Here is a 22,002-nt window from a genome sequence, read left to right on the forward strand (position 1 = left end):
TTGTCGATAGTTTACGCTCCTGGAGATCTTAGCTTATTATCCTGAAAGCCTTTTCAGCATTTCCTCCGAACAAAAGGTCTAAATAAGGGTCTATACTGTAAACCAACTTAATTTCGCGAGCGATTTATTTTCGCGATTTTCGCAAGTAGAAAAATAACGCGAATATAAATCGTCGCGAATATGTAAAACTTGGATCTTTCCTTATTAAACTTCATCAAGTAAATCAGAAAATCGCGAAATTAAATAGCCGCGAATTGGTCAAGAAAGGGTAAAACGCGAAATAAAGTATTCGCGAAAATAAGTTGGTTTACAGTATGTATTAATACATTTGTATAAATGTTTATAGCATGTAAATACTTACGTTCAGTAATGTTTGAATTTGCGTCAGCCAATTATAAGCCCTGTTAGGTATATACCAATTGTAGGAGGAAATATTGATTAGAAAAAAGTTATCAAAGGTACTAGGATTAAAATACGCCAGACGCGCGTTTTGAAATCTGATCATGAATTGTCTTTTTAATTTTCAAATTCAGATCTACTTCCAGCTGTTTTATCCGATCTAAAACTGTTATGGTTTATGAGGAGTTGCGCTAACAAATCAAGTTCAATGTGTAGACGATTACCTTGACCTAAATGTCTTGCCTTTTTAATAAGGACCTCATTTCAAAAGCCTATAGGTATGTCGTGGTTTATGTGCTTCACCAAAACTCATTTAAATAAAGACAACAGTAGTATACCGCTGTTCGAAATTCATAAATCGATTGAGAAAAAATACAAATCTGGGTTACAAACTAAAACGGAGGGAAACACATCAAATATTAGAGGAGAACTACGACACAACAGAAACACAACATTAAAATGTTACACACACTGAAACGAACTATAATATAACAATTGCCATTTTCCTGACTTGGAACAGGACATTTTAAGAAAAAAAATGGTGGGTTGAGCATGGTTTTGTGGCATGCAAACCTCCCACTTTTATGACAATGTTGAATATAACATTAAAATGTCAACATTACTTGACAAGACTACAATACAAATAAATGGTAGAACATATAGGACAGAGAAACACACGAATAATAGCTTACAAAAGGTACCGGATCTAAAATTTAATACGCCAGACGCGCGTTTCGTCCACACAAGACTAACCAGTGACGCTCAGATGAAAAAAGTTCGAAATCCAAAACAAGTAGAAAGTTGAAGAGCATTGAGGACCAAAAGATCCAAAATGTTGTGGGTTTTCATACTTTTGCAAACAGTAAAATTTTATAAAATGACTCTATAATAGAAATACATGATAAAACCGAAATGGTGACTAACTACAGAGTAAAACCAAATATATAAAACAACCTAAACCAGCACATAAAAGAAGATTCTGCTCCGCATATTTCACTCGTTGTGTTGCTAATGTAAGAAAAAACCCGACCATGAGTCTAGATCGATATAATTATGTTTCTTTAAGAACCTAAAATAGGCGGTGAAAGATAACAGAGGGACATTCAAACTCATAGCTTAAAAAAACTGACAACGCCATGGCTAAAAAAGAAATAAAGACAAACAGACAAATAATACTACACAAGACACATTATAGAAAACTAAAGACTAAGCACCACGAACCACATCAAAAACTGGGGGTGATCACATGTGCTCCGGAAGGGTAAGCAGATCCTGCTCCATACGTGGTACCCATTGTGTTGCTAATGTTATTACAAACCTTGTAAATATTCTAGTTCGGTAGGTCATAGGTCATGAAAAGGGAACGGGTTTGTGGTTATGACAAAGGAAACATATTCGATATCATCTGTGAAACGGATATTCAGTAACGGTCAAACTACTCGTGATGGCGTTCGTAAACGAAGGGATGATTTCAACTTCACCATTAGACATGTGTTGGTGGTAAAGAGTATAATGACATCTCCAGAGGGCAATCTAAGACTTTAAAATGTTTATGTTGAAATATCAATAGCCGAACATCAGTTTATGAAGATAATGAATTTTTAAATCTTATAGAAAAAGAACATTTTATTTGTTTGTTAAACCTGGTTACAAGAACGTATCTTAATAAAGATTGAAGGGTTTGAACACATTTCTTTCATTGCAAAGATATAAATATTTGTAAAAGAAACGTATTCAAAGTCATCCCAGTTGATTTGATTTTTCGGTATCCCATGGTGTTTTCTTCTTTCATAAATCATGTAAATTGCAAAAGGTGAAGTATCAAAAATGGTTAAGCTGAGTATAAACAATATTCATGAAAAGGTATAGTTGATGCACATCATGTTATGCTATTTTAATTTGAATCCTTTTTTAATAGAAATAATTATATATTTTTATAAAAATTTATTTCATGAACGCCTTTACAATATTGCATAGTCCATTGTAGTTCAAATAATAAATATATGTATACAATTTACATTTTCAAATAAGTTATTCAGTATGTTAATGTCTGCATATTTATAACAATAACTATAATAAAAATAAGAACTTATGATGACTAAACAAAAACCGTGAACATATTCGTATATTTCTAATCTAAAAAAAACAGATAGGGTAAGATACCTTTCTTAAGTAATAACTTGAACTAGAAATATTTATTAAAATCAAAAAGATACGTTAGCTAATCATATGAATACCTAGTTATAAACAAAAGAATATTTGACATATTTAGATATTGTAATTCGATTCATAATAAGTCAGAGTAAGGAAGAGTGTATAATTTAATCACGTGCATTTGTAAAATTATGAAAAAGGGTGTCAGTAATCGATAAACGTATGTATCTTTGTATAATTTTATCATACAATATTTACAAAGAACTGACTGAAAGCACGTTTAAAAATACAAAAATAATTATGTCAATTAACAAACTAACTAATGACACAAAAACCATAAAGATTTACACAATTGCCTTTTAAATTGTAACGAATAGGTACAAATATAGCATATTTAGATGAAAGCAATGTCAAAAACTTGGTTATTTTCCGAATTCCGAGATAAGATTAAAAAAACATATGATATGCCAGTCAAAACGATAAATTTTCAAATTCTTCTTAAAGATTTCAAGCTTTTGTTCGTTGTACAGGTTTCAGGGTAGGTTATTACAGATACTTGCAGCCGCTTGGAATTAAGTTGAAATATATTAAAATACAATAAAACGTTGCACTAGACCAGACGCCTGCAGTACGAATATTGAAAGTTATTAAGAGATGAAACGGAATATTATAGAGAAGACAAACACTCATAAGTCATATACCCTGTAGAACAAATACCATTTGGATGCTCTTTTAAAAGCGAATGTAAATTGTCATAATTTAAGGAGTCCATAGACCTAAATGACAATTTGAGGAATGTTTAATCGCTTATGCAGATTATTTCTAAATAAAAATAAAACCGATAGTGTACCGTTTCAAATAAACTGTACAGATCGTATTCAGCAGAATGTATTACAAAAACACAATGATGACTTTTAAAATTCATGTAAGTCCTTTACTATCGAACATCAAGAACAGTGTAAATAACATTTTCGAATTCCCTTATCAGTGTAAAAATTTTAATCATCAATGAGAATATATATACCAGAAATGAAAGCTATGTGTGAAAAATTGACTTACGTTTGATGGCCAGTCTAGAAACTTTTGAACGCTAAACCCTTTCCAAAAGGAAAGGCTTTTTTTCCTAGATTCAAATATATCATAAACATTTCCGGAAACTAAATAAAATTATTACTTTGCCATTGTACAACAAATGAACAAATAAATAAAAGTATGGGCGATTCTATATTTTAGATTTTGATTTTGATGATTTACCTAAATATATATTGTATGAATATTTATTCAGGATTTTTTACATGTGGTATGGTAAAAGCAATGCAAAACTAAAAACCAAAATTAACATTTTCCGATAGAATGAAACACAAACCCCAATAAATCAGTTTGATGAAGTATAAAATTGTCATATTTCGTGTTCATTGCACTACCCATTCCATACATATATGCGAATGCAGTCATGGTTTGCTTTTCCGCCAATGTTGCATACATTCTGCATCAATTGTTTTGAGCTTGCTTCGTAAAAATATGGTGACGATTGGTTTGTCTAAATGTTCTGCTCCATAGAATTTTGATGACGATTCAATTATAAATTCTGACACTCTTTGGATTGATAATTGTGTGTAAACTGTAACGTAATAAATATATAAAATAAATAATCTTGTTGTCAATATTATGATTTTAAAGTTAAGAATAACGTCTAGTCCTCTTTCTAAAAAAGTTCATTAGAAGATACCAAGACCTTGTTGATGATTATTACGTAGCAACTTCACAAGTAGTACACAATGGTCTAAAAGTATAGATTCTTAATTACTTGTAAAATTTTATTCTTATATGTCTTAATATATTTTTAGATTTACCTGTTTAGTCCATTTTTGGTAATATTCTTTGACATGGCTCGGTAATTTTAAATCCCCTTTTGTTTTATGGTGCTATGGTAAATTTTTGTATTCTTGTCCTTTATTTTTGCTCATGTGATTTGTTTATATGGTGTAAAGATGCCATATTGTGCTTTCTTGTTGACATAGTTGTGTAGTTTTATAGTGGTTAAAGTCATAACAGAATGTTGACTAATGTTCCCATTTTTTTTGGACATTTTATCTATTATGTCTAATTGTTTTGTCACACATTGTTGTAAATATATTATTTTAGAATCACACAAGTGAGAGGTTAACTTAGCTGATTTTCAAATAGTTTTATGTGTTAGAGCTTTTGATTTTACTATTTGTTTAGGGACTTTCCGTTATAATTTTTCTTCGAGATCAATAGTTTTGTTACTTCACCTTTTGCAATTTACATGATTTATAAAGGAAGAAAACGCCATGGGATACCGAAAAATCAAATCAACTGGAATGACTTTGAATATGTTTTATCTTCGTACATCTTTTGTTCATTTTTCTTATATGTTGAATAGTTGACAAAAACCGGTATTAAAACGTTGCCCCTTTAAACAATATTCTTGATTGATATTCAGTCATTTTACACTCATAATATTTTAGTTAAATTATTTAGGGTTCAATAAGTATTTCTTGGTAATGACGTCACTTTTAAAAAGTCAATGAATCGTGTAATTATGTCATATTAGGTTGTTTAAAAGCAAACAGGCTAGAAAAACTACTTTGATCCCAAAATGCAACTGCCAAACGACATTCAAAAAGTGTACAAAAACCTACAGGAACACTAAATTATTTAATAGTTTGAAATTTAAAACTAAAGAATTCCGGAATTGTTTTGTTTCGTGTTAAATTGCATTTGGCTTGTAAAAAAAATGGTTATTGTCGCTAGCAAAAGAATACACAAATTATTCAGATTGTGTTCAATACAAAAAAAGTAAGATAAGAATTGAAACTTACTTTTTCCTTGTCTGATGTTTTTCTTGCCTCTGTTCTTCCCAATGCGTTGACAAACTCTCTTCGCTAAATGTAAAACAGTTTATGGTAATACTCATACCAAGTTTAACATATAATGAATTGATTTGTCTCAATTGACTGAATGGGGCCTCATCGGTTACGCATATAATTGATCACTCAATATATGAACAGTTTTTTTCGTTAACTCTTGAACAAATTGTCCAGTAATGTTCATTGTTCCAATTAATAAATGAAACACTTAATATGATTTCGATAAGTGAAAAGGATGAAGTTTTAAAACATGTTCAAATTAATGTTGCATTATGGAAATATAAAACTGAATACCTATAATTATGATTAACGCATTTGCAAAAGATTTATGTGCAAATCGGTATTCTATAATGATTTTTTGTGGTTTTATTCCTTCATGCATTTTGGGAGAGAACACGGTTTACATCATTTCAAAGCATATACCTTTCATTTAATAACCGTTGAAAACATTTAAAACTGTTGAATTTGTCTCATATCTTTTAATCATTTAGTTTGTTATGTTGTTTGCAAACATTGATATTTGATAAGAAATCAGTGTCAATGATAACAAGGCAATCATTCGTACACCTTCACATATACATATTAAAAAAGGCAAACATCTGATAATTGTTTTTTTTAATAACTGTATGTTTAATCAAACCAATAACTAATTACATGAATTTATGTAGCTATCAACGGGAGTTTTATTTTTGAGCGCATTGGGGATAAATGTGCTTTAAGTTTGCGCTCAGTATTTAAAATGTTTGCGCGCATTTATTTTACAAGTACCAGAGAAATTTATGATCGATATGTCGATAGTTTATTTATGTTAGTTTTATAAATCGATTATTAATGCTATTTTTGAAAACAAAAATCCTTCTTTTTAAATATCTTTTTTTCATATTAAAACCTTCACAAAGTATTCCGTAATAATGAGGAATCGCTATAAGGTATGCTTATCATTCAAATGAGTATATTTCTGAGTGGATTTTTTTTTTCTGTTCCTAAACTAAGAGGGATTGATACACAAGCAGGAACTATTAAATGTAGAAGTGAGGAATAAAAATGTGTACGTGATTGAACGTTTCCGATAGAACGAAAAAATAAGAATTATATATTTTCTTAAAGTGGTGGGCATTAAATATGTAGCATGTTTGATGTAGCTCCCGATGCTGTGCATATAGTTGCTATCAATATTTTTTTTAAATCCTGTATACTACCAATTGACTTACCTGTTACTCATATATTTTACTTACAACGTAATTTGTACTTCATCGGGATAGTGTGCATGTCATTATGTTTACGTATGCCGTATGCGCTATCAAACTTTTTTGTGTTGCCGTTTTTTTATCAGATAAATTAGGATTTTTGTTTGGATTTCTTACGTCACAAACATTGCGTATCTGTTATATATGTTTACACATTTTGAGGCGATGAATACCGATCATGGTTATGTTTACCAATTATGTCTGTCAACATTATACAACTGTCACACAAAATTTAAGTTTAGTGTATCGTGTTTCTTCGGAAAATTACAGTACCAAGTCAGGAATAAGACAGTTGTTTACATTCTTTCCGTTATTATCGAGCTTTATGTGTGTATATGTGTTAAATGCAGTTGTGTCAAGTGTGTTTTAATGTGGGTTTTTTTCAAGAAGGCACTTCAAATTGAATGAGTCTATCATGCATTACAATTGTTAACGTTAATATTTATATCACCAACTTTTGAAACCTTTTTTTCTTATATGTTATTATCATTTTTTTTTAATAACTAACAGCGCAAAAATATCGAGACACAAGTAAAATTACAGATTCAGTCATATATTTTATAGTATTACATGTAGTACTGTAGCGATATTTATAAACGTAATTAATACAAACATTTTAGACATCCGCTTTATTTCACCCATTGTATGTTGCTGTTCTTTCAAAAGCTTATGAACTTTCCTTATTTCTTGATCTTTTTGCTCGATTGTAACTTTCATTCTACAATGACAGGTTTCATATAGCTAATTATATATGAAATCATATTACTGATATCTAAAATCATATAACTGATATCTGAAACCATATAACTGATATCAGAAATCATATTACTGATATCTGATTTAACATACATGTAACTGATATTGGAAATCATATTACTGATATCAGAAATCATATTAGGAAGTATAAAATAGACGCTGAAGACAAGTAAGGAAGTATAAAATAGACGATGAAGACAAGTAAGTATATGAACATTAAAATATAATGTTCGATAAATAGCTTATAAACAATTTCATTTCTTTGTTTTATTGATTATTATAAATTTGTATATCGTTTTTAAATGCCTAGCATAGCTAAATATATTACACGTTAAACTATTAGCTTTTTTTAATAGATATTACCATTCAAATATTGACGGTATAAAAAAAAAGATGAATAGTTTGTTAACATATCAATTAAGCTCAAGAGACATTCACATAGGCTTGTGATGTTCTTTTTGTTGTAAATTGCATGATCAGCTATTCATTTTAAACGGACAATTCCTGATAAAACCTACTGTGTTTTTCTCCGTTCTTTTCTCAGTGTTCTCTTGTTGTGGGAATGTATTAGTAGCCTGTCACGTTCTCTATTTTGTTTTGTTAGTTTCTTTCTTTGCATCGATCTGATAAGGCAAGCCTTTTTCAACAGATTTTTATAGTTTGTTCATATGTTGTACTGTTAAGCCACTGTCTAAAGTTAGGGGAATGCTTGAACACCCGCACAGATGTTCAACCTCGCCTCATTCTGTATATGCCTGTTTTAAGTCACGAGCCTGTAATTCAGTTATTGTCACATCTGTCCTTTAATAGCTGACATTGTTGAACGAAAATTATGTATCAACAACATATATATATTTTTTTTAGCAAAATCTATGAAGTAAAATAAGAGATTTGATTATTTAAAGAAATTTTTTTTGTATGCCAAATTTTACTCAAATCTGTAACATAGCCAATTTACTGTAACTTGACCTTAACTGAGCTGATATCTACATATAAGATAAAAGAAAATGTACTAAAAAAATCAATTAGATGACGAAATAGTCTTATATATATCATATATGTTTAAATACACTAGGGTATATTTTTAATGAAAGCTATGAAGAATATTGACAACATATTTTTATAACTGTAAATATTCGATAATCAATTCAAATTTACATTTTAGACGAAAACGTTTAACGATTTTTTTTAAATATAAATACATGATTGTGAAAACTACTTATTACGTTTTATTGTTATAAGAATTGACATTGTTTAATTATTACTTATCGACAACCACACAGCTTAACCTCTTTTATCAGAGGTTTCGCAAAAACAAAAACACATAAAAGCCTTTTGTTTATAAGGTTTTGCATCGACAATACCTGCAGAATGTTTATTACAAGACAAATGGTTCGTAGAGATGGCAAAATATCAAACTTGTTAATTCCTCACCTTTTGCCTTCCTCCAAAACAAAAGAAGACAAAATCATACAAACTGTTATCTGGATCTGATACATTATTGTTTCGTCGGGAAAATATTGATCAACCGATAAAAGTGAGAACAAAAAGGTAACCAGACTATATGTCAACAACATTTTAAGTGTTTAATTTATCTTTGTGTATTACTTTATATCTATATTGAGTTCTTGATAAATTTTGAATATTCGTTCGTTAGCTGAGAGGTCAATTTGAAGCAACAAACATTATGTTAACAAAGTTGATATATTTACTGTTTTTCATTTTCGTCAAACACTCTTCTGTTTTCTTCAAAAGATTGCTGCAGCAGCTGTATTTTGGTTATCAATTGACATTCACGTTTGTCTGCTTCTTCTAAGCTGCAACGAATAGATACGAGTTTAAAATTTAAAAGTCTGAACGGTTTGTGTAAATAAAAATAACGCCATATGACTAACAAAGAAAAAGACAAATTTATGCTAAAAACAATGAAAGAGATAACAAACCCTGGCGTTAAACAAGCACAAATGCAAATTGCAGGGTCAACATGTTGATAGCGCTAACCTCTCTCCTATCCTATAATAGTGGTGTATCAACAAAATCAATAACAATATATTTGCTGCTGTACCGTGTTTTTGTTTCGTCAAATTCTTTCCGTTCGTTTTCCAAAGATATATACAGCAACTCTATTTCCCTAGTCATTTCATTTTCTTTTGCTTTTGCAGCATTCAACCTGAAATAGAGACATTTAGAATAAAACAATCTACAAAACTATGACTACTGGTCAAAGTCACCACCATATGCAGCAACTATGTTCTAGATACGGGACTTCAGAGAAATTAATCTGTATTGATTTTTAAATTCAACTGCTTTTTTTAAAAATTATAAATGTCAATTTCCATATTACTAATATATTAATTTTCAAGAGGAAAAACTATACCACAATCTATGAAATAAGGTAAAATAACAAAATAATAACATCGAGGAAGATTCAAACCGGAAAATACATAATCAAATGGCAAAATCAAACGCTCAAATAGTTATCAAAGGTACCAGGATTATAATTTAATACGCCAGCCGCGCGTTTCGTCTACATAAGACTCAGCAGTGACGCTCAGATAAAAAAAGTACAAAATTGAAGAGCACTGAAGACCCAAAATTCCGAAAAGTTTTGCCGGAAACGGTCAAGGTATTTTATGCCTGGAATAATAAAATCCTTAGTATTTCGTTTATACTTTAGTAAACCGGAAATTTATAAAGGACCACATAATTGTTACTCATGACAACACCGAGAGACTGACTAATGCTGGGTTGATGATGTTTTGTATCAAACGAATGAATAACTTATGTCAAATTCCAAAACAATTGTGGTTTTCTGCTAGCTCAAGGTAGCACTACAGTCTTACAATGATTTTTTGAAAAATATTTGTTTTATCCCATAAGTTTGAAGTAAGTATTATTCTGCACAGTTTGTAAAAATCCCAAAGTCATTATCATATCACATTGATAATGAACTTATGTAAATAAAAGCACATGTAATTAAACTAAATATTTTTTATATAGGCATTTAGAAATGACTTATATATCAATTTTCTGTTGATACCAATGTCCAGCTGTTAATACCTGACCGCAAGATAAATATCTCATTGCATTGGTACAAAACTAATTTATAAAACATGGACGTTTAGAATAGAGAAAAAGAAAAAGATATGAAAAGGAAAACATCTTAAGGGAAAAAGTCTACCAAAATAATAAAAGAAACTTTGGAAAAGAATGTGAAAGTACAGCCCGTAACAGAGAAGTGATCGAATTGATGTTTCTTTACCGTCAAAATTAGCTACGTTATCGACAAACTTAATTGAGTAGTGACCGAATTATTGGTACTTTAACGTTAAAAAGATTGACAAAATGCTGACAAACTTTCATGTGTCGATGATCAAGTTTAATACCGATAATATTGAAAATAATTCTAATAATATGAAACAAAATATGTCCATGCACCATTTCGATTAGGCGAAAAGAAGTCATTTCTTCAAAGTCAGAACAGAAAAAAAAATTTATGTACGTCTTGATAGTGTTATTTACCCAAAACTAAAAGAAATATACTGGTAAACAATTAAAAGGGTGTTTGATAGGAATGAAGTCCTTTATTTTTTCGGACTACAATGTGTACTGTATGTGTGATGGATTTGAATTCAATCAATAACTTTAAAATGTTTTCTCATATGTATGCACAAAAGGGAGGACTGGTATTTGTACTTCTGTTAGAATATGTCTTCGTCCGTTTCACATGTCAAACTTTTTTCTAGTACAGTTTAAACGGGAAAATTTTGTTGAGAATCTTTTTTAATATGACAAAATAACGAGCAAAACGATTTCTTGCAATGGCACACACAGAGAATATTTTTTTAGTAAAAGTCAGTAAAAAAAAATTTCTCCAAAATATATCATGGCCAGGACCTGACAGTTTTTAGCAGTGTACAAATGAACATCATCCGGAAAACTGCGCTTGCTGTCATTTTGAGGGATCATGCAACATTTCACCTATTATACATAAACAACATAGGTTCTCAATTACTAAAAAAAGTTCTAAAAGATAATTTCAAATCAGAGTAAACATATTAACTTTCTTACATCCAGTCGAATTTGTCTATAGGTTACACAAAGCTGGTTCTTAAAACGTTTGTATCAGGGAAAACATTTTTCTTTGACTTTTAAAACATGTAGGGGAAACGGATTTCCTAACCATTCACATATAATATTCCGTATTTCTGATTTTTTGTTCGATAACGTAAATTATATGACTTTTTTATAACTACGTGAACTTGTGCCATTTATTTTTGCTAGTCTTTAGCATGCAGTAAAAAGTGTACTCTTACGTCGGATACCGGGCAGTTTCTTTGTTATATCTGTACTTTTTCAAATACATGTACATGTTAATATTTACTTAATATTAAATAGGTAGAAATTATTGCTGAAAGCCTGTTCAGGGTTTCTTTCTTGTGTATGATTATATAATTTTTCACATGCCTGAACTCATTGACGATAATGTAAGGTGCTCTATTAGAAAACAATGGATTTCTAGTTCGGGTTTGAAAAAGAAATTTCGCCCTTCGGTAAATAGGAAAATGAAAAGATATTCGGTAATTTACAGAGAGACCACACTCCATCCATGAGAAAAACGGAGGGAATTTAAAATTCTAGAGGTCTCCACAAGGCTTTCAACAAGGGTAGAATCTCACTCCTTCTGAAAAGCTCTGAATCGCCCCAACGTGTACATACGTTTGGTCATCAAGAGATTCTGGTTTCTCTTTTTGTGTGTCATAAACATTCAATTCGGATTTGAATTTAATTTACCGAAACATTTCCGTACATTAAATCTAAGGACGATCAGAACATTTTAAGGACGCAACAGATCGAAGTACAATTTTAAGTAGTACATAGATGTGCAATAATTCAGCTTCCTGTACATGTTCATGAAGTTCTAAATTTTGAATGTTGATTTCTTTAAAAAACACCATTTTTTTACAATAAAAAATCTCAAAATGTCCCTTAACAATGAAAAAGTTGGACCATGAAAAATCACATATCTAAGAAAAGCAGTTGTTTAATTGATTATAAGAAAGTTTCAGTATATCATGTCAAATTTCTTTAATTTGAGAGTTTTCCTTTAGTTACAAATGTAGCTCCATGTCTGATGGTGAAATAAAAATGAATGTCTCAGAAAGTGGTGAATTAGTTTCCATAAATGACAGATGAATCGGGCAAAGCTTAGTAACTTACAGTAAACAGACTACATAACATTGACGCACTCGTCGAACTGTTTAAAAGATTTGTGTTTATGACCAAAAATTTATATACAACTTCATTTATAAATTATTCTGAATTTCATAGCGCGTCGTCACAATAATGAAAGTTATAAAAAAAAATCTATAACCAGCAGATCTATACTTCTATAAAGAAAGTATTCTTGTACAAAAGGGTATTTATTATAAAATGATCCTAACTATAGAATAGATAGTTTACCACAGAAATCTTTAACGGAAGTTTCGACAATTTTAAACAGAATAGATTTGAAAATAAATTTAACTTTAAATAAACACTGAAATAATTTTAATACCTCGAAGGTGTAAAGAATAAACCAACAATCTCAATCTTTAAAAGTGTCTTCATTGCACTAACCGACGAGTTCGTGTTTACAGTACAAACAGTGGATGTGACTCCAATAAATTCATTATCATTGTAGTCATCAATATTTATCTCTTATATTAAATTGATAAAGATTTTATCGAGGTCGCACCAACTGTTTCTACAGTTAAGATCAGTTACATGTATGTAATATGATCTCGTCGATTCGTACGACGAAGCCATTGTTTATGACAGAACACACATTCTAGATTATGTATTTTTGTTTCCGTCAGTTCGAAAGAATTTGATCATTTCAACTCCTTTGTATTTCATAATATGTGTCATGAACAAAGACATATGTTCGATTGAATAATGATTTCCTCGTAACAAATGATAGAAATTTCGGAGATCCCGTATTTGATCCTTTACCGTTAAAATGAAAATGCCAATGACAGAGGTTGATTATAAAAAATGTTTTACTGTGTTAAAAAAACTTCGACTTAAACAATGAAAACTTACACGTTGGACATGAAATATTTTGTCGATGGAGAAAATTAAATTATGTCACTTCTGAAATAAGTTTGTCGATAACGTAACTTATTCTGACGGTAAAGAAACGCGAATTCGATCACTACTCTGTTACGGGCTGTATCTTTGAAAGCCTCTGACTGCATGTATAAATTTCTCGTCTTTGGTCTTCTACATTTAAAAACAAAATTAGGAATTTAACTAATTGTTAGCTTGTGTGAAACTTTTTAATTCCATAAAACTCAAAAATCATTTTGTACAGTCTATTTTCAAGAAGGGGTTGGTCGTGATGTCTTTTGATGCACAATTTTGATTGTCTAGCTAATTCCATAAAACTCAAAAATCATTTTGTACAGTCTATTTTCAAGAAGGGGTTGGTCGTGATGTCTTTTGATTGTCTAGCTAATTTCAGTCATCATGGTCATATTGTATTTTTTTTTTTTAAATTCTAGTGAAAATAAGTCTTTATAGTGAGAATAATGATGTTGAATATTGCGTATATGCACCTAGTCAATCCTGTTATTCTCTTATCTTAGACTTCCTGGACAGTGGCGGAACTTTGTCTATATTTAATAACTTCATCACAGATCTTAGTCAAATCTGTGACGTCAAACTTCCGCCAAGTAAGTGTTATACAGTGCACAGAAAATGCAAATTTTACAGCATTAGAGCATCAAAGACACAAGGTGTGTATTGATAAAGAAATGGTGTCAGAACGCTCATGGGTTGTTCCCAATGGCGGTTTGGATTTTTGTGGCATTTATAGAGTGGCATCCCGTTTACCATGGATTTTAATATATTACAGAATAATTTTGAATAAATTTTAGTAGCCTTTCATTTAGAAAAAAATGTGGTTTTCAACTTTTTGTAAGCTGCAATACCAGATAACAATAAAACATTTTTGTAAAACAATCAATTAAATTCAATCCATATTACGGAAGTACAAAACTTTTTATGCCAATACATTAACTAGATTAGATATTAAAACAAAATGATAAAGATACTTACTGTTTTTCTTGTTGCACTTCATTCTCTGTTTGCTTTAATAATAGAGACTTTAAGAAGTCATTACTTGCATTAATGTCAGCGTTGTCATTACGCCCTGTCAAACTGTAAAAGTCGGAATAGAATTATTTGACAATTAACTATTATCAATAATTCATTTTAAAATACATTCAGTTCAACTTTTTTCTTTGATTTTTTATATAGTAATAAACGTTTTATACGCGTATCTGATAATAATTAAATCCAAACATGTTAAAAGTAGTTATTGTTTTTGTAGTATCAAATATGTGATATTTTAGCTGTTACATTACAACGGTTGATTGAACAACAAAACGAAACATATTATATTCATATATGGAACATTGGGGACAGTTTTTATAGAATGTTAGCATAATATACTCATACCAGTGAAGATTTTCATTATCTAATAAATATGAAGATTCTCGGAACGATTTGTAGTGTCGTTCTCTATCCAATATATGTAGATTTTTTATTGATTCCCAAGACTTTTTAATATACAATGTATTTGATTTGTTCGTTCAGGTCGTAATTTTTTCTCTCAGAACGTTCTTTTTCCCTTTGCAGTTCAATCACAGTTCCTTTGTATTCTGTTATCTCTTTAAAATATCTGCAATAAATATATGAAATCAACATCATTCAGTACTGATGTCATTACATTTTTAAAACTTCTGATCTCAAAACAATATTACAATAATAAGTCAATGTTTTCAATTTGCTTGCATGATCGAGTATTCGGTGTACAAACGCAAGGACTACTTTGTTGGTGGAATTCAATGTGTTGGGTGTGGGTAAAATTTGATATGAAATTTCTCCAGGCTTTGATGTTCTTTATCTACTCATGCATGTGTAATGTCTCACTCAAGTACTAAAATAAATTTAAATGAATCCTGTATTCTTCTTTTTATCATTTACGGAAGACAGAGTATATCTTTCTGTTCTTTGATGTTGAACTTGAAAAATGATGAATATGTGAATAAACGTTACTGCTCTATACTGAATACCGAAACCGCACACATATCCTTTTAAAAATAATATATATAGCTAGGTCGTCTAAATGTCCGACTAAATATCGTTCTAAAGCTCTTATAAGACTTGATTCTGCATAATAAGGTGGCCTTTAGAAAAACTGCGTTGAAGTATATTCAGCCAGAAGGGTCGGTAAAATGTAGAGTCTCAAAAAATCAAACTACATGTATCTAATCAAACATTAAAATCATAGTTGTTAAAAAAATATATATTTCTCTTCACTTTTAACTCATTTCCCCAATCTCAATTGAGACATGATCGTGTTATCATACAGAACTCTTTCTACAAAATTTCTGCATTGAAGACCCATTGATTACCTTGGGCTCTTTTGTCGGGTACTTATTTTTTGTCACTTTCCAAATATCCATTCTCAATGTTATTATTTGAACAACTACTAGTCGTTTTATTTTTGTACTACAATGAAGCAGATTTGATATAGAAACTTATCAAAGACAAGGAGGATAGACATATGCATCTTGCAAAGTTTATTAATATTAATTTCAGATATGTCAATGAGTAAAAATGTAGATTCTACATTAATGATAATACCGAAAGTAGAAGGTGTGTTTCATATCGTGATCTTTTCTTTGATACTGTCATACGTAGATGAAAGGTCGAAAATTATCAATGAATAACATGATTAAAGCTTTCGAATTATCATGTTTCCATTTGTCAGCATTAACATATTTGCTCCATCGTATAGCGTTTAAATGTGTAGTTTGATCGTTAAGGTCATGTATTTTCTAACAGCGCTGACCTCATTAACAGGGAGTAGTGCCTTACATTAACACGGCTCGAACAGATGTTGGTAAAGATCCACTTAAAAGTTTTACAGTCAACATCCCAAATTTTGTTTCATCGATACGATGGATAGCTGTCTCAACTGACTAACAACATATTGTCAAGACAGCTATACATCAGAGCATACACAATGGACACTCGTTGTTAAAGTCTTATTATATAAGACCCACTTATTATGAATATCTCGTGATTATGGGGATACGACATTAATTGATGCGACTGTAGTTTACCGATGTTCCGATCTCGTATCTTTGCTATGCATTCATCCCTATCCATGCTAGTTCATACTTAGTCAAAATGTCATAATCTTATATAGGATAATATCGATAAAATTATGATGCAGGCTCTGTTGGTGTAAAGAAATCACGTTATGTTAACTCCAGCATGTTGCGTTATGTGTAATTTTTAAGTTTATCCAGTGTCATGGTACCGGTGGGTTCTTTTTTAAACCTGCAATGGCGGTACCTGTCTTAGATTAATGATTACTGTAATGTAAAGACAGACAAAGTGATACAGATAAACTGCATAAACTTTGAACACATTTCTTTTCAAACCATGAAGCTTTTATATATGAAACGAACAACTATATTTACTGAGATCCTAAAAAACCCAAACACTCGTCCGAACAATTACCTTTCCATCTGTCTATCGCTATGCTTTTCCAATGCTATAACGCGAGTTATCAATTGTTCAGTGGTAAAATTTCTGTATTCCATTTTCTACTTGAAAAAAATGTGATACTACGTAACATTATTTATTGAATGGTTTTGTGGTGGACTTTCATGAACAATAATCATCAATATCTATCTCTAAATAACAGTTGCAGAGTAATGATATGATATAATCATCTAGTACATATGAGAAATGTATCCTTAATATGAATCGATAATAATTAATCTATAAAAACAGTTTAACATTAATAATATTTTATCTTTCATGTACATAAGAAATATATGATTAATATGAAACGAACAAATTTTTGAATTCAAAATTCAGATCCAATATATGAAATGACACTTTGACGGTAAAAAAAAGGAATAATTTCTGCATTTGCTGGTTTTATGCTTATCTGTTTAAAGTAATTGCTTGCATATTGAATGTTGTCAGTTTATTTTCAATCTATGAGTTTGACTATCCCTTGGTATCTTTCGTCCCTCCTTTCGTGACGGCAGGTTTTTATTGGTGGAGGAAGCCGGAGTAACCGTCGATAAGAAAACTGACAATCTGAGTTAATTAAGATAGCAGTCGAATGCACAAGCACGAGAGAGGTTCGAACTCACAGCCTTAGTAGTGACTAGCTAGCGATTATAGTAGTAGAACTACATTGACGACTTGGCAACCGCGGCCCCGTTTATATATTAATATAAGACACTCAATATAAGTCAGATAATCAATGATATAGAATATTTCATATACCTAAGAGTTGCAAGTTGAAATTATAATTAATGTGTTGTCATCATAACTCAAAAAAGAAAGGAGATCATAAAACTGCCTACATTACTGTAAAGAACAAAATCAAACAAAACATATTTAATATCAATGCGATTTCATGAAAAATATTTATTAGTTACGTGTTAGGCTTCGAAGTAGAGAGTTTGATGAACGACAAACGACAAAATGTCACAAAAAATAACGATACAAATATAACAAAAGATTGGTTTTACGACAATTAATGCCTTATCGGCGCCAAAATGATTGTGCATGAATAATATAATGCAACGTTGAAGAATTGATTAAAACAAAAATGGACCAAAAGTAATGTCAAATCTTGAAAGAGATCCGAATCGTCTGATATTAGTTTTGAGTACGAAGGATGTTAATGTTTGAGACTCGTTAATAAACAACTTAAAATTTGAAACATTCGTGACTCACGTGCAATAATAATAATAATAAGTAAAGCAATGTATTGTACTGAAACAGCAATACGCGAAGACTCAAACGTAAGACATATCGTTATCTACGTTGTCGAATGTCATCGATAGTTATCGCTAGCTTGTCAAGTCTAAGACTGCGAGATCGAAATATGATCTTAAATGACAAGTATTTGTAGGTTTTCCTGTCAAAAGTTAATGATGTTTACGTCAGTGCCGCTCACCAATAAACACTGGATGTCATTATAATTTTAATGTCACTGAAATTATATAGCACAAACACATAAAAATTAAAACCAAAGACATTTACAAATGAAAAAACTATTTGCTTTTCAACTTTATACTCGGTTGGCTTTCTAACTATTTGTATCGATGAGTCTTATGAAGACGAAACGCGCATGCCATGTGTAATGAAATAAATCACATTAATATAAGTCTAGAGAAGAATGAATAGGTATACTAGATATTGATTGACATTTACCATAAAATCACAATCCATAAAAAAGAAAAGCATATGACAAAATTTAAAATCAATCAATGACCACAGGCAAGGCAACTGAGTATAGCGCATATTTTTTTTGTGACGTCAGGACGATATTCATAATAGGCGGAGAATGAATACAAAGGGAAATGATTTAATGATAGTGTCTGTGACAATATGATGGGCTTAAAATATATATATAAATATATATTATGTATATTTATATTTATATTTATGATTATATATTTTCAAAATGTTTATTAAATTGAATAAAATAAATACAGGGGAATATCTATTAAGAAAAACATGACCTTGTAAAAGGTTGTTCAATTGACCTTTAGGTTGCATATAACATGTTTACATGCAGACCAGGTGGTGACATATAGCCATTACAATTAGTTAGTGACACTGGACATACGTGCATTCTTTGACCGTCAATCTCCAGGTTGGTCAAACCATGTCATTAGAGACAACTTAATAGATATTCATCCCTGTATCTTTTGATTTAAGACTATAATGATCAAATTGATAGAAACCTTGACACTGTTTATATTCTGTATATATACATGTGTATTTTATGGTATCGGACACATCGGCCCATGCAGGTTAATAAAATTATAGCAAATTCCATCTTGTTATAGTGTCAAGAAAATAAATATTCAAACATTAGTAAGTATGCAATGCCGAACTTGATGAAATAGGAAAAAATCTGTAGCTCTATGGCCAACAAATAGGGAAAACATCTCATAAATAGCAAAGAGCTATAGTTCCGCAGCAAATATCACTATTGTTCCGAGCCTTTGATAATTATAGCTATTCTATATTTAACAGGCTATTATTTGAACTTTGAATTATTTCTGATTATGGAATTTGCATAATTTCTTTTCATACAATGTTTTTCGTATAGATAGTGTTGTGCGCGGCACAGTACATTCTATTGAAAATGTACTATATTCTTTGTAATAGAAAGTGTTGTACACAGCACAGAAAAAGTACAGAAAAAACATGGAATATATTAAAAATTTCAAGAACAAGAAATTCCATAATGAAAAATAATTCCAAGTTCAATTAATAGCCTGCTATTTGTAGAAATTTAGTAGAAATTGTGGTATGTATTGGAATTTAAATTAGAAAGCGTATTCGCCGGTTCAAATAAGTGTATTCTAAGCCCATAACGTCAAGTGCGTTTACGTGTATAAATATGTTGAAATCGTTTAAAGTACAATTAGATTTGAGTAACTAATTGTCATTACATACATTTATCTCGGTACTCTCTCAAAATATGTAATTAAATAATTACCGTCTTATGTTTCAGCAAATATGTGGTTTTATTGACTTTAAAAAAATCATATTCATTTCGGACGATGACCTCCTCGAAAATCAGTTTTCAAAAGTCAATAAAATCACATATTTACCTCATCAAAAGTCATTTATTGTATATTATTTACCTTGTCGTAAACACACACCAAGTAGAGGGACAATATAAACCGTTGTAAAGATAGTGAATTCCCCATTAGGAGTCAATACCCGTGTTTTACTGAAGTAATTTTTTTCACTGTAAAGTTTTGTTAACGTTAGAATTGTAAAAGAGGGGCAAAAGATACCAGAGGAACAGTCAAACTCAAAAATCGAAAAATAAACTGACCATTCCATGGCTAAAAATGATAACGACAAACAAATAAATGATAGTAAATAAGAAACACCATAGAAAACCAAATACTGAGCAACACGAACCCCACCAAAAAACTTCGGGTGATCTCAAGTGATTCGGAAGAGTTAAAGATCCTGCACCCGTCGTGTTGCCCATAATATAACAATCCGGTTCTTTTATATTTTTCAGGATAGCAGAAATAGGACAAACAAATGTCCGTGGTAACGTTTACTGGAAAATTAATATCCCTTTGCCCGCCCAAACATTGCTTTTTTTTTAAAGTCGGTGAAATCACATAAATATATCAACTCAATCCCTCAACTAAAACTGAGGGAAACAAAGAAATAGCAGAAATTCTAAAGTGCAACAAAAAAAAAACGACAATGCAACACACACAGAACCGAACTATAAGATAACAATATTCATTTTCCTGAATTGGTACAGGACATTTAAAAAAAAACTGGTGGATTAAACCTGGTTCTATATCTAGCTAAAACTCTCACTTGTTTTACAGCAGCATCAAATTCCTTTATATTGACAATGATGCATGTACAAAACAAACAGACATCATTAGTAAAAATGTCATGTTTACTGTGTCCGCGAAACTAACCTAAATAAAACGGTTTCAAAGTAACTGCGTTTCGACTTAACAAAGTTGTAATTATTCTGTTTATAACATTTATTCAAATCAATTATTTAAAAATATTACAATTAATTCCATACCAAAATGTAATGGTTTCTTGCTTTTTCTTATTTGAAATTATATCTCTTACATCGGATTAGATATTCCTTTCCCATTTTAGATGATTTTTTAGGTGTCTTGTAAGGTCTAAAATGAATTGACGGAGGTTTAAATAGCAATTCTTAATATAAGAAATTGTAAGGTCATGTATAAATTAACAAGCTTGCTACAAACCTGAAGAAAAACTATGTCAATTTTTTTTTATTTTTTATACTTTTCATTTTAAAAGTGCTAGAATGATATATGATTAAAGTTGATTGACAGACACAATAAAGAGCTTTAAATTGCAATAGGATGTACGATTTTCCGCTCTACAGAAAGTATTTTAAAGCTCTTTATTACGTCAATCAACTTTAATCATATATCATTATTACAAAATCATATCTAAAGTTAAGCATATTGATTAAATGTTTAAGCCACCTTTATCATGTCTATATCGTTATTTAAATACCAACATTTAATTGACAAAACATAATTTACACCTATGAGTTGTACTTTGTAAATATAGCTGATTCCCCAACCACGCCACTTTTGTTGAGACAAATCATAGATATTTTGTTTTGTAAACATACTGTTCCCAGATATGATCTCAAAGTTTCATCTCATTGTAACATAACATGTGAATGTTACCAGTATAAATCATGGCCACCATCCGTTTTTTCTTTCTTTCATTTCAGTGAATATGTAGAATACAATTGATTAATATATATCTATTACAATGTTTTTAGACCAAGATTTTAAGATTTTTGTCAATAGAATGCATTTATAGAATTGAGAATGGAAACGGGAAATGAGTTAAGGAGACCATAACCTGACCAGGAACAGAAAACTGTCCATGGTCACCAAAGAGTCATGAAGGCA

General features: G+C 30.5%; 1 protein-coding gene across 1 annotated transcript; it reads right to left on the bottom strand.

The window, feature by feature from the left end:
* Positions 1–4,128: 4,128 nt before the first annotated feature.
* Positions 4,129–14,631, bottom strand: LOC143042979 (uncharacterized). The gene is made up of 5 exons (XM_076215480.1): positions 14,552–14,631; positions 9,516–9,620; positions 9,163–9,267; positions 7,308–7,412; positions 4,129–4,174 (listed from the first exon to the last, which is right to left on the bottom strand). Exons 2-5 carry the CDS (start codon positions 9,587–9,589, stop codon positions 4,129–4,131), a joined length of 330 nt encoding a protein of 109 aa, XP_076071595.1. The 5' UTR covers positions 9,590–9,620; positions 14,552–14,631.
* Between the last annotated feature and the right edge of the window lie 7,371 nt (positions 14,632–22,002).

This window comes from Mytilus galloprovincialis, chromosome 8, assembly GCF_965363235.1.
Source record: "Mytilus galloprovincialis chromosome 8, xbMytGall1.hap1.1, whole genome shotgun sequence".
NCBI classification, from domain to species: Eukaryota; Metazoa; Mollusca; class Bivalvia; order Mytilida; family Mytilidae; genus Mytilus; species Mytilus galloprovincialis.

Coding starts and splice junctions, on each gene's coding strand:
- LOC143042979 (XM_076215480.1), bottom strand. CDS start 9,589: ATGACTAGGGAAATAGAGTTGCTGTATATATCTTTGGAAAACGAACGG. Junction 9,268..9,515: donor TTTGACGAAACAAAAACACG/GTACAGCAGCAA, acceptor TATTCGTTGCAG/CTTAGAAGAAGCAGACAAAC. Junction 4,175..7,307: donor ATAAAGCGGATGTCTAAAAT/GTTTGTATTAAT, acceptor ATTACGTTACAG/TTTACACACAATTATCAATC.